This window comes from Pleurodeles waltl, chromosome 7, assembly GCF_031143425.1.
Source record: "Pleurodeles waltl isolate 20211129_DDA chromosome 7, aPleWal1.hap1.20221129, whole genome shotgun sequence".
Taxonomy (NCBI): domain Eukaryota; kingdom Metazoa; phylum Chordata; class Amphibia; order Caudata; family Salamandridae; genus Pleurodeles; species Pleurodeles waltl.
In genome coordinates, this window is record NC_090446.1 from 1,468,674,196 (window position 1) to 1,468,694,998 (window position 20,803).

At 43.8% G+C, this 20,803-nt stretch overlaps 1 protein-coding gene across 1 annotated transcript in view; it reads left to right on the forward strand.

Annotated features, from left to right (window-relative positions):
• The first annotated feature begins 6,285 nt into the window (after window positions 1–6,285).
• Window positions 6,286–20,803, forward strand: part of LOC138247438 (transmembrane protein 91-like) — an 81,977-nt gene continuing 67,459 nt past the window's right edge. Inside the window, exon 1 of the mRNA XM_069202066.1 lies at window positions 6,286–6,634. Coding sequence (XP_069058167.1) covers window positions 6,419–6,634 — 216 coding nt within the window. The 5' untranslated portion in view covers window positions 6,286–6,418. The remainder of the gene's footprint in view (window positions 6,635–20,803) is intronic.

The following is a 20,803-nucleotide window of genomic DNA, read 5'->3' on the forward strand; positions in this document are numbered from 1 at the left end:
TTGCATTCCTGTGTAGGACCTTGTGTGATGATGGTTTAGGGGGGGTGAAGGGGTATGTGCAGTGGCCATGCATTGGTGATGGGTGTCCATGCTTTGGTGTTGCATGCGGGGCTTGCTTTTGGGATGGGTGGTTTGTGATATTGGGACATGTGTGAGGAGTAGGAGTGATGGGGGTGAGGGCGAGAGTGGGGGTATGTGATGGCATGCAGGTAGGGTGGGGGATGTAATAGTAAAGATTTGACTTACCAGAGTCCATTCCTCCAGCTACTCCTCCGAGGCCCTCAGGATGCAGAATAGCCAAGACCTGCTCCTCCCATGTTGTTAGTTGTGGGGGAGTAGGTGGGGGTCCGCCACCAGTCCTCTGTACCATAAGGTGGTGTCTTGAGACCACGGAACGCACCTTCCCCCGCAGGTTGTTCCACCTCTTCCTGTTGTCATTCCTATTTCTTGGGTGCTGTCCCACTGCGTTGACCCTGTCCACTATTCTTCGCCATAGCTCCATCTTCCTAGATATGGAGGTGTGCTGCACCTGTGATCCGAATAACTGTGGCTCTACCCGGATGATTTCCTCCACCATGATCCTGAGCTCCTCCTCAGAGAACCTGGGGTGTCTTTTCAGTGCCATGGGGTGGTGTGGGTGATGTGTGGGGTGGTGTGTGTTGTGATGTGTGGGGTGATATTTAGAGGTGTGTTGTGTGAGGTGCGTGGTTGTTGCGTGAGTGATGGTGTTGAGTGTCTGTGGATGCTCGTTTGTAGATGGTGGTGTCTCTCTGTGGCCTTCAGTCGCAATTGTGGTCATAAGGGTTTGTGGGTGATGTGGGTGTGTGTTTTATATTGTATTGGGTATGTGGGAGTGGTGTGTATGTGTATCAGGTGTGTGTATTTCGAATTGTCCAATGTGGATGTGTTTTGTAAATGTGTGTGTATTTTGAGCGTGGCGGTGTGTACCGCCAATGGAATACCGCGGTTGAGAGACTGCGGCGTGGATTTGTGGGTTGTGATAGTGTGGGCGTATTCCTGTTGGCGTGACGGTGGAGGATTTCTTATCGCCAGTTTATCACTGACCTTTGGTGTGGCAGACTTGTGTGGGTGTCTAGATTTTGGCGGATTCCGGGCTTTGGGTCATAATGACTGTGGCGGAATTCCGCGGCCACAGCGGTGTGTTGGCGGTCTTCTGCACGGCGGTAAGCGGCTTTTACCGCCAATGTTGTAATGACCCCCAAAGTCATTTACAATGCCAAAAACTCTAACTCTCGCAAATGTAAGACCTATTGCATTTCAAACAGTTGTTTTTTAAATAGAAATTGATATAGCCCCTTGCACTGAATGGAAATATTTTAATGGTGTCATCACTCACAGAGGTTTGGAGCCAGTAGCTGAAATGGAATGACGCGTAAGTCCAAGCTGTGGGCTGTTGACAATGGAAGCAAAATCTGAATGACACTAAAAGAGACCAATAGATCAAGAGAGCTGAGTGATAGCCCCTCAAGGCATGTACAAATGTACGTATTTTGAAATGTTCTTTAAAAAATCAAAATGTCTTGGCTAATTCCAGACCTAAAAGGCCCTCAGAGATGTTGTTCTGCTGCTTTGCCAGACAGGAGTGCTAATTAAACGGACTGCCCCAGGCTTTTTCTGTTGTTTCATCATTGACGCAGGTGCATGTGAGGCATGGCCTGTTCTGACCTTTCATATAGATGGCTCAGTAGGTTTAACTACCATAGAATTATGTTACAGAAATTCTGGTATACAGTTGTCTCCAATACGTCACCTGCATTCCCATGAGTCCTTGAGGCAGCCATTATTACTGAACATCCAAAACAGCTGTTATTGGTCCCTTGTTAGAACAATGCTGTGACTGCCAATCACAAAAGGCAGAGTTAATCTTGGACAAAAGACCTCAGTTTTTGCTACCATTTCAAAACAACCACCCCCACTATCTTGCTGTAAATCACGTATCACAGAATATTCTTGTGGTCCTTTCCACCTGGAAGGCAATTACCTAGCCCCAGGTTTGCCTCACTAATTTACTTTTCCCCCATTATTGTCATGTCCAAGATTACTGTTTTTTGGCGGTAGGTTCTTCATTTGTGTTTAAACTGATACTTTCTGTCGCACTTCTGCCTAATTATTTTTTGTAATAAAAGATCTGCGATCATTTTTAAATTAAGGTTTTCTGAATGAAGACCAAATCTGTCATCTTGCATCTTAAAATACCCCTTAGTTTCCTTCCTAGTGGCCAGCTCTAACAGTCAGTTTTGTGTTATATATGAGAATAAATGGAAATGCGAGGTGCACCAAAGGCCAAAATGATTACGAGCTAATGTAGGCTAGATCCATAATTAAATGTTGGGAAATAGTGTATTATTGTTTCCAAAAGAGTCATCTGCCAAATGTGTTTTCGAGCACATAGGGGGTGATTCTAACTTCGGCGGGCGGCGGAGGCCGCCCGCCAAAGTTCCCCCACCAAAATACCGCTCTGCGGTCGAAAGACCGCTGAGGGTATTTTGGGATTTGCCCTGGGCTGGCGGGCGGCCGCCAAAAGGCCGCCCGCCAGCCCAGGGCAAATCAACCTTCCCACGAGGACGCCGGCTCAGAATTGAGCCGGCGTAGTGGGAAGGTGCGACGGGTGCAGTGGCACCCGTCGGGTATTTCAGTGTCTGCATAGCAGACAGTGAAATACTTTGTGGGGCCCCCAGGGGCCCCGCGGCACCCCCTATCGCCATCCTGTTGGAACAGGATGACGGTAGGGGGTGTCAGAATCCCCATGGCGGCGGAGCGCGAGGATTCTGCAGGGCAGCGGGAAACCGGCGGGAGACCGCTGGTTTCCCGCATCTGACCGCGGCCGAACCGCCGCGGTCAGAATGCCCTGCGGGGCACCGCCGGTCTGTCGGCGGTGCTCCCGCCGTCAGAATGACCCCCATAGTGTCTACTTTTAGAAGATGTAATTGATGCTGCTGTTATCTGCTACGAAATGTGTCCTTCACTCAGCAGTGTATGACAATACAAAAAAACTTATACAGTTCATGTTACCAAACACTTCCTTTTATGTAGTGTTTATTTATTGGTTAAAAATGCCCATTGATGAATTTCAGAACATGATATAGGCTAGAAAGTTTCTGACAGGTCACACCGTAGAGTTTTTTTGTTTTTTTTTAACACGATCTTCGACCTTGACTCTAGGTGTATAATGCAGAATGGCAGTGAGTATGCTATTTATATACTATATTTATGTTGTGTTTAAGCAGAGCTTTCAGAAGTTTTCATTCAATGTCTTATAAACACTAATCATGATAGCTGCGCCTAACCTCAGCTCCCTGTCGGTACCCGGAGGCTCCCCAATTTTAACATATTCTAAACACGGAATCTGTGGCAATATTAGATGCCATCCAGGCTATCTAAATAATTATAATGCTGGTGGATTTGAAATAAATGCAGGAGACGACCTCCAAGGATGCAAAATCTTAATTTAAAATTTATCCGACCCTAGAATATTGGAAAATCTGTTTGAAAAACATATAGTACCAGAACATCCTGGAAAAAATATTGTTCTATAAAAATAGTGAAGCAAAACAATCGACCCACTACATATCATCATGGTAAATATATATACATAATATGTATAGGTTTATTGTACTTAAAACTGCATTTGTATGTCTTCTTTACACACACATTTTCACTGAAAAAAAACAAAGGTTACAGGAACGCTATAGTTAGGTTCACTTTTTCCTCACACAAAACCATAGAAATGCAGCAGTGATATTTATGCTGATAGGTATACTTATGTTAAGAAACTATGGTCCATATTTATACTTTTTTAGCACCACATTTGAGCCACTTTTTGATGCAAAAGCGGCGCAAATTTACAAAATACAACTGTATTTTGTAAGTTTGCACCGCTTTTGCGTCAAAAAATGACACAAATGCGGTGCTAAAAAAGTGTAAATATGGGCGTACGGGACATATTTGCAAGAAAGTGCTGCATCGCTCCCGCTGCACCACGTTTCTTGCGTCGCCCCTGCTCCACCTAACAACACCATGATTGCACCGTATTTCTGATACGGTACACCAGGGCAGTCGTTAAGACAATAGCACCAACATTTTTGATGCTATTGTGGTGCTTTGCACAGGGAGACCCATTGATTGAAATGGGTCTGTAATTTTAGCACCTGCTCTGGGCCGTGTTAAAAATTTTGAAAAAATAGGTGCAGTGAAATGTTATAAATTTCATTGCGCCCTTTTTTCCAGCCTCCCTGCATCAGAACACCCCCCTTGCATACCTTATGCCTGGCACAAGCATAATGTGGTGCAAGGGTTTACAAAGTGGCACAATGCAAAATAATGCGCAGGAGAAAGGCCTCCTTAACGCCACCTTAGCGTAAAAGAAAATTACTCTATGGTGCTGCAAGGCGCCACTAGAATCTTGTAAATAAGCCCCTATAACTCATAGCCTAAAGTTGCTTCTGGCACGAGTTATAGTTTCTTCAGATAAATATACCTATCACTACCCAATATCTATAGCTTTGTGTGGGTAAAACATGAACCTAATTATAACATTCGTGTAACCTTTACTTTTTTGCAGTGAATTTCCATGTTTTTAAAATGTAAAGCAATACATAAATATTGTACCTTATCACAGCCACGCATGCTCTTCGGCAATGTGCAACAGGAGATTGCCACAGGGCCTGCAGCCCCCTTCTCCCCACAAATATACTTAGCTCCTCTCTGTGCACAGCCTTTGGCCATGTGCACCAGGGGTATGGTGAGTGAGTGGGTGAGTGTTTTTTTCCATTAGGCTTCAGAATTGTGTGTATCAACAGATCGCCTGTGGGTACCCATTGATCCGAAAAGATTCTGCATCTCTAGATAGCTATGTTTTTTCCTTTAATAACTCTTGAAACTACTGAACATATATCACCAAATAACAAAAAGCACATTCTGTAGACTAGGATCTAGCTTTCTGCGGAATTTGGTCTGATTCAGTTTGGAGGTCCAGGCTGCAGCCATGTCTACAGATTGCAAAATTCCCATAGACATATAATGGGGAAAAAACATTTGGGACCCCTGCTTTTTCTCAGACCCCATTTGAAGAATCACCCCAAAACTTTCCAGACAGCAACTGAAGTAACTAGCACACTAGTTTTGAAAAGTTTGACATGATTTGTCAAACAGCACCAATGTTATTAGCAAAACAAAAAACAATTTGTCTACAGGAAAGGTTGGTCCCAACTATAACTACCTAATACATATTGCCAGTAGGAAAAATATATATATTAGAGGGAAGGTACATGGGACGACCATGATGATGTATTAGAGGGCAATAATTTGCATTTAATATTTTTATAGTAAAACATTTATGTCCTTGACATTCCGACATACAACCATTTGAAGAATAACTATTTTAAGACCTAATTACCATTATTATTTATTGTCTTTGGCACCTTCGAAAATAAATTACCAAAATGGTTCTGCGAAACGTGTCAGATGTTGGGAAAAACAATCAAAATGAATAGTTTATAGTTTTAATGGTGCAAAAACTACTTGATTCTGAAGACATTTTGAATTGTTCTGAAAGAACCATTTCATGTAATATGTCACTGTTCTGAAATTAGAGCCTCCATGAATTAATTTAATTCTGTATTCATAGCAGCACATGGGGCCAGTGATGCTGTGAGCGAGCACCCTCAGCAGTTGACATTCTATGCTTTAGTTATGCCAGCGCATTTTGTTTAGATTTGCATTAAATGTAGGAAAATATTGATTTAGCAGAGTAAGTTGGTCCCACCCGTGTCATCTGCTAGGAAATGTGTTCCTTGCTGACTCTGCCGTGCATGCAAGTATTTTAAAAAATACAGTTTATCATTCTGAATATTTCTCCTGCTAAAACTGTTATTTCCTGTTTGCAATGCCCAGTAATTCTCTTTCCACTCCAAGTTTCTGCTTTGCATTGTGGAACGTGTAGTCTTGATTTTCCCTGTTTAGAAACATAGGACTTCTTACTCTCATGTTTTCCCAGGTCCCTGCATAAGCAGTTAGTTTACTTCTTTGCATCCTGGGACTTGTTGCCCTGGCACTGCAGGAGGTCAGTCCAGTTTTCCCTTACACAGATCACTGCCATTTGGAACTGTGCAAAATGTCAGTGAGGGCCCCCCTCCCCTCAGCCAACGCGTACCTGCTCAACAAGTTCTAACGCGACACAGGTGTTTTTGGAATTTTACAACAAAGGGATGCAAATAGAGGTACTTGCAGATTTAACAGGAGTTAGCATTACTCTCTTCCTGTCCCATGAGCCTCTGGAAGGCAGAGGTGCTGTGAGCACACAACGTCCTGCGGAGTAAACAAGAGGTTAGAAGGTCTACAGGACCTGAAACCCGAATGTGAAGCAGATCTCTGCGCTTCGAGTGGCAAATCTGACAGCATGGAGTCATCGGCGGTTAGCAACGATTATACAGTGTCTGGTGGGCCGCAGAAACCGGCTCAGAGTCCCCCTTGGGGCGCAGGAAACTCCAAGGAGAGCGACGCCCCAGTAGACTCATCGCCGGGCCTAGAGGAGCCCCACCTGCTGTATTCCATCCTCACCATGCTCTTATGCTGCCCGCCCATCGGCCTCGGGGCCCTGGTCTACTCCAAGAAGGTACGTCCTGCTGGGCATGTGAATCCATTTAGGCTTAAAAGAGAGGTTATGCCACTTATGCTGAGGAGATGCGCTACTGCAACATAAACACTGCAAGGAGAAACACACACCACCACATGGAGAATCAAACACACGCTTTAGAGAGAAATCACACACACACGCGCGCAATGAACACCGAAGAGGAAATCACGCGCTCACCACCACACGGAGAATCACATGCTTACTACTGCAGAGAGATTAACGCACTGAATATCGCACTGAAATTCACATACCCGCGACTGTAGAGAGAGCACCTACTCACCACAGCCAGAATCACACACTGATCACAGAGGAGCGGGAAGGTACACCCACAATGAGCACTGCAGAAATAATCACACACTGACCACCACAGGAAGAAGCACACATTGACCACTGCTGGAAAAATCACACACTCAACACTGCAGAATATCCGTCACAATCACAGTGAGAATTGCACACTCAGCACTGCAGTGATAATCACATGCACAAAACTCTGCTGTGCGGACTTACTTCCCAAGTCTGTGAGACTCACACACTCGCTATCACTAAGAGAAACACACTCACCACCACAGAGAGAATCACATATTCAGCATTACAGGGAGAATCACACAAATGGAAAAAACACAGAACCACCGCAACAGAGAGAAACAAACATTCACCCTTGCAGATGGGATCCGACCAAACACTCATCACCACGGAAAGAATCGCAGACTTACGACCGTAAGAAAGTTCTCACACATTCACCACTACAGACAATCAAACACTAACCACCACATTGAGAGCCACACACTCATCAACACAGAGAGAGCTACAAACTGAAAATTACACTGAGAATTGCACACGCAGCACCGCAGCGAGTATTACACACACAGAACAATGCAGAGAGAATCAATGACCCATCAATGCAGGGAAGAATCACATTGTTGGGATGGAAAAGTCCTTTGCACTGTAATGGACGTGTACTATTGCCCTGAGTGTCCCCGGCTGCTGTCCAATTGGAATCCCTTGTGCTGGTTTTTGGTTATAGGTGAACGCAGATCATGTGTGTGTGCCATGATTTTGGCCTGTCTCAGTTACTGTGTCCTTGCTTAGACCAGGCTTGGCGCTCAACGTACTACCCTCATATGGTGGAAGGCTGCGGCCTTCACCTCGAGTTAAGTAGCACAAGTGTGGTGGTGGCAGCATACAGTGTCATAAGTTATAATGAGAGTAGTGGAGTATACAGATTTTTTTTACCTGTGTCACAGCAGTGGGGCCTACTGTCCAACTCATGTAACGTTGAGCTTCTGTGCTTAACTTACCCTTGGTCTACGTCAGGATGGATGTAGTGCTACACAGTCAGTGCACGTCTGTGTTTTGGAATATATGTGTACCTGTGAGTGATGCAATACACACAAGTTAGTGCATCTCTGCGCCTGTGCACTGAGATGAACGTTCACTTGTGAGTGGTGCAATACATGAAAGTCAGCATGTGTCTGAGTGAGAGCGCAGGGTTGTATGTGTACCTGTGAAGTGGTACGATAAACAGCATAAACTTGTTTTTCGTGTGTACTTGTGAAGGGCACATTACATGGAAGCCTGTAGTTTCCATTTTGAGAGACCGAGGGCCTTGTTGGAAAAGCATGGCGAGTTGGAGGAGCGCCCCAAACAGATCTTTGGATTGCGTATTTCTGATAGATGGTTGGCAACACACACGTGCAGGAGGAGGGAAGAGCCAAGCTCTTCAGTACACTTGAAAAGTGCTGTTTTATTCTGAAAGAGGTCATTGGTCAAAGGGCCTTGATAAATCTTAGGAAGGAGATGGGGCATAACTGAATCATGAAGAGTAGAACTGGGGGCCTTTGTAACCTTCTGATAAACATGTATCAGTGAGGCTGATATTCAGGTGTGATCCTCTAGTCACTCTTGTGGCCTGTATTTTAGGGCAAAACAGTTTTGAGACACTGGTGCTGTGATGGACTGCTCTTTGGAGAAATGACAAAACAGAGTAATAGTCAGTTCAAATTGGAAAGGTGAGGCAAAGGAGGCTGCCAGGAGGTAGTGAGGTCCATAGGGAATCCTGCTGAGTATATTCCAGGAGTGTGAGATTCTGGTCTATTAGGACTTCTGCACCAATTGGGCCTTCCACCTGCGTGAGTTGTTCATGACCCAATATGCCAGGTGGACGCTGCAGGGAATCCTATGGGCCATTGACCTGGTGCAGCACCATGAGGACTATAGAGCTGTCACCCAGTGCAGTGTTGTGACTGAAAGAGTGATATTGTTTTAAGTGTGTGGTCCATGATCCCCCGCTATGCCGCGTGGGGACCGCAGTGAATCTTAAGGGCTGTTACTGCACTGTGAGGAAGATAAGGGTCATTGACCTCATCAGTGTTGTGGCCTGAAGAGGGACACCACCATGAGTGAATTGTACGAGACCCCGATGCCAGGTGAGGGCCGTGGTGAACATTAAGGGCTGTTGTGCTGTGGTACCACTGTGCTGAGGGAAGGGTCGTTGCCTTGTTCAGGGCAGTAACCTGATGGGGCTGTTGCCCCGTTTGCCAGTGTGGGCCTTAGCAAGCAAGGACAGAGGGCTGTCGCTCTCAGAGCGGGGGCAACCTTGAAGAAGTTGTGGGTTGTGATCAGTGAAAGAAGAACATCGATCCAACCACCCGGACCCAAAGTACCAAGAACCTACCACCGATCTTAAGAAGGCTTACTACGGGGCTGGCAGGGCTGGACTGGCTGAGGTGGGCATCTGGCATTTTCTCAGTGGGTTGGAAGGGTGGAGGCCAGTTTCTCAGAGGTGGAGGCCGGGTTTGTTACTGGGGGTTGGGTTTGCAGCAGTGCTGCAATATGGGTCCCCAGTAACAAAATAACATAAGCAGCAGTGCTTCATACTCCCGCACCTGCCCACCCACCCTCCCAACCCAGGGGCTGGTCTGACAAAATTACCAGGGCTGCTTTGGGTTTCTAGTCCAGCACTGAGGACTGGAGGATCACCATGGATGTCAATAACCTCAACCACAGCATCCAGTCTTCTGCTCATCAACAGGCTGCTGACACATGCTCGGACTCTCCAAACTCCCTCTCCAGCAGGATCGGGTTAAGGCTGAAAGCCAAGCTGCTGGAATCCTGGGGGAACTGACTTAAGCGCTATGGGGCAAGGACACGTTGGCTTTCCAAAAGCCAATCTGGAACTTCTAAGACAGGAACTCATTAGCGGGGCTTAGCTGGTGTGTTGCCTCATGTGAATGGGGAATAACTGCAATCCTTAAAAGGGGAAGTGGAACTCAAGAGCTGACCCGGGTAATGCTAGCTTTAAGAACACTGTGTATATTATTTGTGTAATGCCATATTTCACTTTGTGCTTGTATATAAATACTACTTTTACTTAAAAGCAAGTATCTGATCCACATTTATTGTGGTTGCTGGATGTACTTTGATTCTTGAATCTGCGCTCAATCTACATCTGCTTACTCCCTGAAAGTCTTAGACTGCCTGACCTGCACTACCAATTAGAGTCACGTGCTGAAAGGGTGCATGGCCCGATTGACCTAAGCCAATAGTAAACCAGGCCCCAGGACATGAGGGGGCAAAAGGCCTCAACCACCACGGTTGGGCCCAGTAGATCCGGCTTGCCCCATGGTCCTCTCAAAGGGGTTCGACACATATACTTGCCACTACTGGGAGAATACCACAGTCACCACCATGTGGAGAAACATACTCCCCCAATGACCAGGTATACACACTCACCACAGCAAAAAGAAGCAAACTTTCATTATTGCAGGAAGAATTACAGAGTCACCACCACAGAGAAAATCACACCCTGCACACAAATGTAAAAATTACACACACCACTTCAGGGAGAGCCACACACACTGGCACAGAGAGAAGTAAACATTGAACACCAAAGGGAGAATTACACACTCACCACTGCATAATGATCACACATGTACCACCTCAGGAAGAATCATACACTCACCACTACACCACAGTGAAACCCACAACACTGAGCCCCGCATGGAGAATCACACACTCACCACTGAAAGGAAGAACCACACACTCATCACCACAAAGAAAATCAAACACTTACCACCACGTAAAGAATCACACACTTACCACTACAGGAAAAATATCACACACTCACCACCACAGGGAGAATCTCATACATACAACATCAAAGAGAGATTCACTCCCATTGAAAATCAATTAGAGTGTCAGCATGCATCAGCCTTCATAGTGAAAATAAAAACTGATAATCCTAAAGAGACTCATACACCTTGACCATTACGAAGTCACACATTTACTGGCCTTCACATGTAGATCACAAACTGATCACCAGTGACAGATTCACACATAGTGATGACCACTGGGTGTATCATAAACAGTGAACTCTCACTTATAGGCCATCACAGGTAGAAACACTTACTGGCCATCAGAGGGAGAACCAGCCACCCTTTGCACTCTATTGAGAGCCATTGCAGTCAGACTCTCCTTGAGTCATCTTACTGCTTGGCCAAACCGGACATCCTAGTGAACTAAGTCTGTGACGTAAAAGGGACTTTTCTGAGTGGATCATCTCTTTCTGCTCTACATCTAAATTCTTTGGAGAGAAGCAGAGCGCTAATTCAAACATATGTAGAGAATGGAAGCACTAAGAGCTTGCCCAGTGAACTGAAACTTCTTGCTTTCTTAGTGAAGCCTGGGAGACAATCAATCCAAGTGCAAGGCCTGGCTTCCTATCCAAATAATCTGCACTACAAAATACTTGTTGGAGTATTTCAATAAAAAACAAATCGTCAGCTTTTTTCTATCAAGCATGAGCCTGTCCACCACACCATGATCTAGCCAACTGAAATATTTGGACTCAGTAGACTACAGTGACCATAGGTCCTCATGCTAACAAAAAATTGTACTGGTCAGTCATGGTGGTCTCTAAAATGGCCTCTTAGCTGGCATTAGATTCTATCCCAAGTAAAGGAAGTGAAAAAGACCTGGAATGGGACACTGCATGCACTCCAGGTTCTGTATATCAAAAATCCCTGGGAGTTAAACAGGTTTTTCTGCCCACTTTTTGTGCCTGTGAGGTACATTGGTATTATAGAATGGACTGAAGATGCTTGTGCAGCCTCTTCTATGATACAGATCACTCTTGCACAAATTTTGTCTTAGCATGATCACAAGCGGAGAGGATTCCTCGTTTGTGTGGGGCCATGACCCTATATAAATAAGGTAATCATCATTTGTGTTTGTGCACATGCCACATTACTGAAGTGTGCACAGAGGCAAAGGAGCTGTTGGGTAGTACATTGACTGTACCACAGAAAGGTGGCACAAAGAAGGTGAAGACCCTCCCCCCTTGAGCACTTCTTCTGAGCAAAGCACTGGTGTCTCAGAGATCTCTTAGAAATCTCCCTACAGGCAGGTGCAGTAATTTACAGAATCTACCAGCAAGTGATGCCTGCCCATCTTTTAACTATGACTAAGTGTCTGGTTGAGTGAAAGTCAGGCTGAGGGTTTCAAACAGCTAGTCTATCTTTCACTAATGCACTGTTTACAGTGAAGCCGCAAATTTGCTGCAGGTGCAGTCACTCACTGTGTATGCCTACAGCTGGATTTTTGTCCTGTCTTTGGAAGGCAGGTCTGGTTGTTGTCTTCAGTGAAAGGCAGACCAGCTGCTCCAAAGGGCCAGTTCACCACTCAATAATGCACTACTGAGACAGCAAATTAATGTATACAAAAATGCACACTGTCCAGGTCTGCACCAGCCACAACCTCTTAAAGTTTCACAACGGTGCAGATCGGGGCAGTGCTCTGGGTGAATAATTTGACTCTAGGGGCTTTATTATAGTAACTGCTTCAAAGGGTGCTCCAGGTGTTTATATCCTTGGGTATTTTAGTATTCTAGAGGAGGTTGCAGATGCTTGCATGGCCTCTTCTATAATACAGACTTCTCTGGCTAAACTCCTTTGGGCCAATGGGGCACAATCCTTTACAAATGAGGGAAAGTGTTGTCTTTGGGCTCACACCAGTGCAAAGACATGTGCTAAGAAGTTCTTGTGAGAAACTAGATATGGCGCACAGACAGTGCACCACTGATGGCAGTCCCATTCTTTGGAGAATTGGGGTCCCCAGACATCCCCCTGCAGGTGGTTGCAGTAACAGTTGTGTAAATAGGCCAACAACTCAGGGTACAATTCAGGCACAGGGATGGTTGAGCATACTCTATCAGTGTTTACTGTGCTGAGTTCCCAGGCAGAACATGGGAGGTCAATGGCCAGATGAGGCTGAATAATTTTTCAGCAGAAGAAACAAAGTAAGTCCCTGTTATGGCTTCACCTAGGATGACAACCCACACTCGGCTTCAGGCTCGTACTGAGCTGATAATAACTGGGAGCAATGCTGAATTTAAAATTATTTCAACAATTATCAAGGCCAAAAAGGCAAACTATGACTTTTAGCACAGGCCGCTTGGATGGAAGTATATTAAGAAGAATGATAATCTAAACAGAGAGTCAGCTCAAGCTCAATATAATTGTCATTTGTGTGTTAGTAAACGATATGATATGTATTAGGCATTAATCAAGAGTAGTCATATGGATGATACTCTTTGGTTTTCTTTGCTATCCAGAACAGTCCTGGGATCCTTTGCCTTTCATACAGTAAATATACCTTTTCTGCATGGTCACTCTGGATTTTTTTGTCTCTGCTGGACTCTATTTTCATTTGCTGGATTTGAAACTCTGTGCACTTTACTCCTGCTATCCAGTAGAACAGTGCCTGTGCTGTCCCTTTAAACATGGTTGAATTGGCCTATTCCTACTTGTTAACTTTAATTTTCCTATAAGTCCCTAGTATGGTGTAAAAAGTGTACCCGGGACCTGAAAGCTCACTGCCACTCATGGACTACAGTACCTGTTGAGCCAGACACTACAGTGGCAAAGTAAACATGCCTTCAGGCATGCCCTGTGTAGCCTGACTGCTGCAGTGCAACCCTTTTTGAAAGTTAAAACCCTCCCTTGTTAAATATTATGTCACCTCTGTGTAAGTCCTGAGGCCCACAAGGTAGGGTGCATAGTATTAAAAAGTGGGACATGTGGAAAATTAATATTATGATGTTGCTAGAATGAGAAGGTCCAAAAGCTATTCTCACTGTGGCAGGATGAGCTGTCCCATGTGAAAAAAACAGAGTACAGACTAAAATACTAATACTGCATCTCAGGAATGGGACGAGATATTTATTAAAATCCGATTCAATGGTGAAGTCATCGTTTTTAATCAATATTAAGGAAGAGTAACTTTTAGAAGTTACACTTTATCTGACCAAACTGTCCAAAGGCTAATTAGCATAAGCCTCTGCCAGCTCTCAGACTGTCCTCTGCATTGTATAGGTATGAAATAGGTGTGAACTGTCTCCCAGGAGCAAACAATAGGCTGACTCTAATGGACAGAGATGACTTCTCTGAACACTGCATAATATTCAGAGTGAGGGCTGTGGCCATCCTTTTTGACAATGCAGTGTCAAATCCTGCCTAAGAGGTCTATTGAAACACATGTAACCCTTGGGCACTCATTAAAGGGAAAAGGGAAAAGGAAAAATGGAAAAGGGAAAAGGGAAAAGGGAGATGACAGGATGGCATGACCGTTTTTGTGGATCTCTTGCCTGGATGCTGCAGGGCCCTGCTTTTGTGCTACCAGACATCTGTCTCTGGGTTTGCTGCAGATAAAGTGTCTGCCTGGATTCTAGTGTTAGATGTGGCCGGTCGCTAGGATTTTCTTAGTACACCCTTCTCGAATGCACCCAACCCTCGGATCCTGAGTTGAGTGTGCCCGATAACGTTTGGCTTCTTGACTTTGCCCTGACACATTCTATTTTGGGCATGTTTGAAATAAAGCAAACAGGAATCACTGAGAAGGTCGGTAGGTAAGGGTTTGGGATGTTTAACCCTATTGATTAGGGAGGGGCCAGGAGTCATGTGCCAGACAGAAATGTGCATTCTCCAGTCACTCACTTTCTAGACCTGCGGAAGACTGTCACATTTATGATTGAGTAACACTCTCTGTCAAACTCTAAATCAGGACCTAAATCAGCAGGGAAAATCTTTGTCCAGGAGATCCTGGTTGGTATATTTGACCCACCCTCAATGCGCTCAGCCTCAAATCAAGCACAGCTCCTTGTCTACCACATCATTACCTGTCACTGATGCTTTGTTCCTTTTTGGAGCTAATTGTACTTAAAACTTGGAAAAAATAATTACTACGTTTCTCCTTATTGGATTCTTGTCATTTTGATGTCATTGTGTTTATTACATTTTACTCTATTATGCTCATCCAGTTTGGTATTTTTATTTTTTGCATTTTGACTGTAGTACTGTGTGTTACTGTTTTGACCCTGCATAAACACACAGGGGGTTATTACAACTTTGGAGGAGGTGTTAATCCGTTCCAAAAGTGACGGTAAAGTGACGGATATACCACCAGCCGTATTACGAGTCCATTATATCCTATGGCACTCGTAATACGGCTGGTGGTATATCCGTCACATTTGGGATGGATTAACACCTCCTCCAAAGTTGTAATAACCCCCACATTGTCTTAAATCAAGGCTGTCTTTTATGTGACATAGCTACCAGTGGGGTGTGCTCAGTTTAATTTAGTAACTTTGAGTGTTCACTCTGAAAAGGGTTGTGATTATTACTTAAGGTAGGTAATCACACACCGCAAATAATAATCCAATTTGTTACAGTGATGTTATATGATGAGACAGAAAAGAGTTGTGGTCAGTGGTCATATAAATACTTCATTCTGTAGATAATGACTTAATGCTATGGATCCTGGTAAAGTGAATGAGGATCATATATAATCAGGCACTATTAAGACAAAAATGAAAGATGTTAAAATGAGAAATCTTTATGTCAAAGACTTGCAAATCTGATATGTTCTCATAATTGTCTGCCTACCCTACAAGAGGATCCTCTTGATTACTGTAGAAAATTACAAATCACAAAATTAAGAAGGCTTTATGAAGTTTAATTTTCAGCATTTCCATAACCTGTGGCGTAATGGATCTTGGACTGCTCATCCTAAAAAAACAACTTTTCTATTGGTATAGTTTCTATGGCAAATATTGCATATATTCTTTCAATATGTGAAGTTTACCAGGGTAGAAAACCGAGGACTGCACCCTATGTACAAGACTGAGCATTAGCCCTTTTATTAGTGTAATTATGAATTGCGACAGTGCATTGTTTATATTTGCTGTTGCTTAGTTTTTGCACAGTTGAAAGATTAGGTGCAATATTACCCTGTTAATCAAGATTGTTGCTTATAAGCTGCGCCATGACAATTATATGTGTTTTTTTGTTAAGAGCCTCTTTGCCAATGGTTTCTGACATACTATCTGCAGCAGTGCTTAATTTGAGCTAGTGGTTTCTGGTGCTCAGCACCAGGACTTAGGCCCTTATTTATACTTTTTTAACACCACATTTGCATCACTTTTTGATGCAAAAGCAGTGCAAACTTCCAAAATACAATTGTTTTTTGTAAATTTGCGACAATTTTGTGTCAAAAAACGACGCAAATGCGGCGCAAAAAAATATAAATATGGGCCCTAGTTGTCTACACTGGCTCCTGTGATAGTCCGTCACATGATAGCGTTGTTTTGGGTAATTTAATGACAAACTGGACAACAGTTGCTAAGTATACATTATGGGTTAAAACTACTAAATTCCGCCTCCCAAGCCCTTCTTATAACTTTGTGGGGCTGGAATAGCCTGAATTGCAGTGCAAGCTGCAGTGCCCTCCTGACAAGGGCCCCGGTACTTAGGTACTGAGCTGCTGAGACTGCCCTCTCTTGCACAATCCCTGTTACACTGGCTCCCCTGCCAGCGACTATCTAGTAGAGTCTTGGCACTGTCATCGGAACCTTCTATTGCATCCTCTTCAGTGATGGTGATTCCAAAGAGGGTAAGACTGCCCAAGTCCTTGCCTGAGTGTGGTAAGTGATTGTTGCATGTAGTGGCAGAAGATGATGGTGAAGCACAGGATCATAGTACACATGATTCATAGCAGCAGACCATCCTGTAGAAGCAAAAGAGCCACTTAGTAGCACTAAAGTAAAAGGTTAAAGAGAGGAAATATTTTGAAGGATAACACCAAGCCTCTCCCCTCACGATGTACTAATTGGTCTGGTTTGGAGCAATAGCATCATCTGGCCTAAGGGTAGTTTTTTTTAAAGATCTTAGTTGTGATATTTAAACATACAACATTAGTACTGTAAGTATATCAAAGATCAGAATCGTTTGTGATTGGAAGGAGTAAGAATATGATGGGAGATTCAAGTTTCTGGTGTTAAAGGAGAAAAGATAAAACATACAATCTGGACTTTGAAATGTGGTGCTTGATCAATTTCGGAATTGTCCACTTGTGTTACACTTCCTCGGTGCGTTCGGTCGTTGGACACCTGCCCAGGGCATCATATTGTGTACTGGCCCTTCCACGGCGTTTATGGAGGACAACCCAACTGAGCTGATGAACTGCCACACGTCCTCCTCCTCTTCACCAATAATTGCCACACCACATCCTCCGCTCCCACCTTTGCCTAACAGTAACACAAGGCTCTCCACATATAAATTAGTCACGTCATCTCTCTTCAAGGTTTGTTTCAGATTGGTAGGATCCTTGGTAGGTTGCTTTCCATGGAACAGGCTTCTGCCTGGGAGCGAGGTCTGAGCCACCATCTATGAATCTTTATGGGTCATATTATCAGGGTGAAGAAGTGAGCAACCTCAGCATATTATCAGTCATATCAGGATCAACACTGATGGGCCAAAGGGTCTAATCCATAGTGTGGTCGTACTAGGTGTCCAGAGCAAAACTGAGCAGAATCCACTCGCAGAATTTCCTCCACAAAAAAACCCAGCATTGTTGAGGAAATTAGGATGGTGCATACTCTTTTTTCGCATTTTGTAAGTGGTAGCTGAATCCTCACTATTTAACAGGTTATTTCTACTGCCTGGCATGCCACCCTGCACATTTTATCCTCCTATTCTCTCCTCATTCCCCATCCTGCCATCCCCTCTAATTTCCCCACACTGCTTTTTGTTTGTGTTACTTATTCACCCACCCCATCACTTCCCCTCTTTTTCCTATGTCCTCCTAGTTCTCTTTCTCTGCTACACCCTCTCGTTCTCCCATTCTGTCTCCCCTCCCAGTGGCTTTTCATTAGTGCCACAAGGTAAGAGTGTTTTTTTTTTTTTCCTTTTCATTTTCGAGAATCATAAGTTAATGCATATACCAAAGGTTCCTGTTGCACTGCAGATGAGAACTGAGCGGTGCAGTTACTTTGTGCAGACTCAAGTACAATCTTCATTTGAGCAGATGGACATTGGGATCCAACATATCAATGACATAGACACATATTAGGGTCGACAAGGATGTCAGAAAATAGTAGATTTGCAAACTACGAATGACTTATTTACAGGTTAGCAAAGTTAAAAATTTTAATAAATCAAATTGGTCACGAACTAAAGATCATCATGTAAGTTGACTGTCAATGTAATTCAAAGTGATTCAAATACAACAAATACAAAAACAGACTACTTAAAGTTGTCATATGAAAATTGGGTTAATTTCAGTTTCCTCTGATGGGAATTTCCCTAATGCTAAATGAAGAAGTAGAAAGAATTGGAGAAAAGGAGGAGAACTTGTCAGCAAAACAAAGGCAAAATCAAGTTGGCGTGCCATCCGTTGGCCCTGTGGAGTAAGGCCCATCGAAGGTAGTCCTCTAATTCCACCCATATAATTTAAGTGGGTAGAATTAGAGGTCAGTTTTTCCTGCCCGTCTCCACCAGGAAAACCCTGGTGGTAAGGGCCAGTGAAAATTGCTAAATGCTCCCCTGGCCATGAGAGAGGGCTCCTATGTTGAGAGGAGCCTTTGATTTCAAAATAAAATCCTGCTTTGGGATTTTACTTTCAAAATGAAAAAGAAGACAGTTTGGTGCAGGCCATGTTGACGGAGTCCTGCACCCAACTGGTAAAAGCATTGACAGGACCCGCAATGACACAGGTTCTGGCTAAGCTTTAAACATGACCTCCTACTTGATGGCCATTTGTAAGTCTAGCACATGGTGTCTTCGTCAAGGCAATGGAGTAATTTTCTCCATCATACTGGTGGAGAAAGAAGCTGTCCTCCTTCCTCCAGATTATAAATCTGGCCCTAGCTCTTTGAGTGGGATCAACATAAGAAGGAACCTTGTCTGCGGAGAGCAGAAAATGCGGCATCTGAATCTAACTGGCTCAGAAATGCACAATTAAAACACCATTTTCGATAACCTGTACCACTCCCTATGGTTCTAAGGGAGTGGGGACAAATCAGGATCCAGCGTTTCCTAATAATATGGGTTCTCTTTTTACCCCAGCCATCACACAATGGGAGCTCACAGCTGCATGGCCTTCAAAATTGTTCTAAAAAAGAGACAATAGATTTCAGTCAGCTAGCCCGAGGCAAAGGTGTAGAAATTCACTATTCATTCGCTTTTTTTTTTTAAACATTTCTTTTTTTATATTTCACACATGTAACAATAGGAAAAGGGCATTGCCCAGTGATAAACATGGTCATTATTAACATGAACATCAACCTCTCGTAGAAGATAATATTTCTTATCAAGTCGTATTCTTATAACAACTGCTGTTCCATAAAGCAATCAAGGGTTACACGAGGGAGGGAATGACAACAGCGGTACTGATGTGCGGTTGGGTGAAAATCAAAAGATCCAAGAGGAAAGAAAGATTCTAGAGCGTAATGTCCTCATCTTAAATGAGCTGTGTGGGCAACCCACCCATATAGACAGCTCACATATTCGTTACTGATCACAGGTGTCAGAGAGAGAGAGAGAAGGGAAGATAATTTTCTCTGCTATTATGAGTGGTCGTGTCATGCATGGTGAGGTGTTTTTGACAAACCCTGTGAGTGACTCAGTCTTAGAATAAAGCAGCCTCTTGCTATACTTGTCTGTATGTGTCCTGTTCTTCCATTCTGTTTTCTGGGCATCTTTCTGCTCACAACAGGAATCTAAGATGTAGGAGCAGCTAATTGAAGATCCCCTGTCCGTTGACTTGCCCTGTTAATAAAAGGGCACCAAATACCCTTTAACTTGGAGACGTTGTCCTGGATTTTATATATTTTCTTCTCAAATGTGGCAATCCTGAAAAGTTCAACCATCCATTCCTGATGTGTTTGTACATTTGCAGAACGCCAATGTCACAGTGTGCACATTTTTGCCACCACAAGAGCAGACAATATCCATCTCCTCCAATAGGAGGAGGTGTCCTTTATATCAAATAGATAGTTTTGCTGTTTCTTCAAAGTGGTGTAGGCTGGAGTTGTGCAGTGCCTGCCATATGTAACCCCAATATCAATCCAGCAAATTACATGGCAACAGTGTATGCACAAGGTCATGATAGTCCATTATGGTACTCTTTGTCAGAGTAGTCCATCTTGAGTCTTATTTTCCTGTCTTTCCTAATCTCATGTCTTGTGATGGTGGAGTGTTCTGCATCAACTAGGATCTGATGGATATTAGAATTGTGCTTCTTGATCTTCCCCACGTTATCACATTTTTCTGAATTGGCAATTCAGGTAAAACTATGGGTCCATGTCCTAGTCTACTGATCAGACAGTATGTTCTCTGCCTATATGGCCAATGGTATGAGGGTGGCATCTTATTGTCTTTGCAGAGAGTATCAAAGGGCTTAACAGTGTTTACACCCATTGAGCCCACTTGATAATTTATTGTTTATTTATAATAATACCTGACACTGGACAACATGGCACATCTTAGTGAATATGGCTATACATGCCTAACAGTTTCTAATAGGCTGCCCAAGTCCGTCACATCTCCTTAACTGCTTGGGAGCACAGATGCACAGTCATTGATCTTGAGTTGTAGTATATATTCAGTCTAGGTGATGAATGTATTGCATGGCATTCCATGGCCACCCAGGTGGGTTGTTCAGCACTCTCTTCCAACAGTTAATACTGGTACATATTGGTGAGTCACCATTCCCCTGATCTTGTATCAGCACGGAGTTTTGATGGCTTAAGACAGGGTTTCCTGCTTTCCTGCACAAATATTTTGTTGGTTATACCTATGGTACGAAGCAGACCGT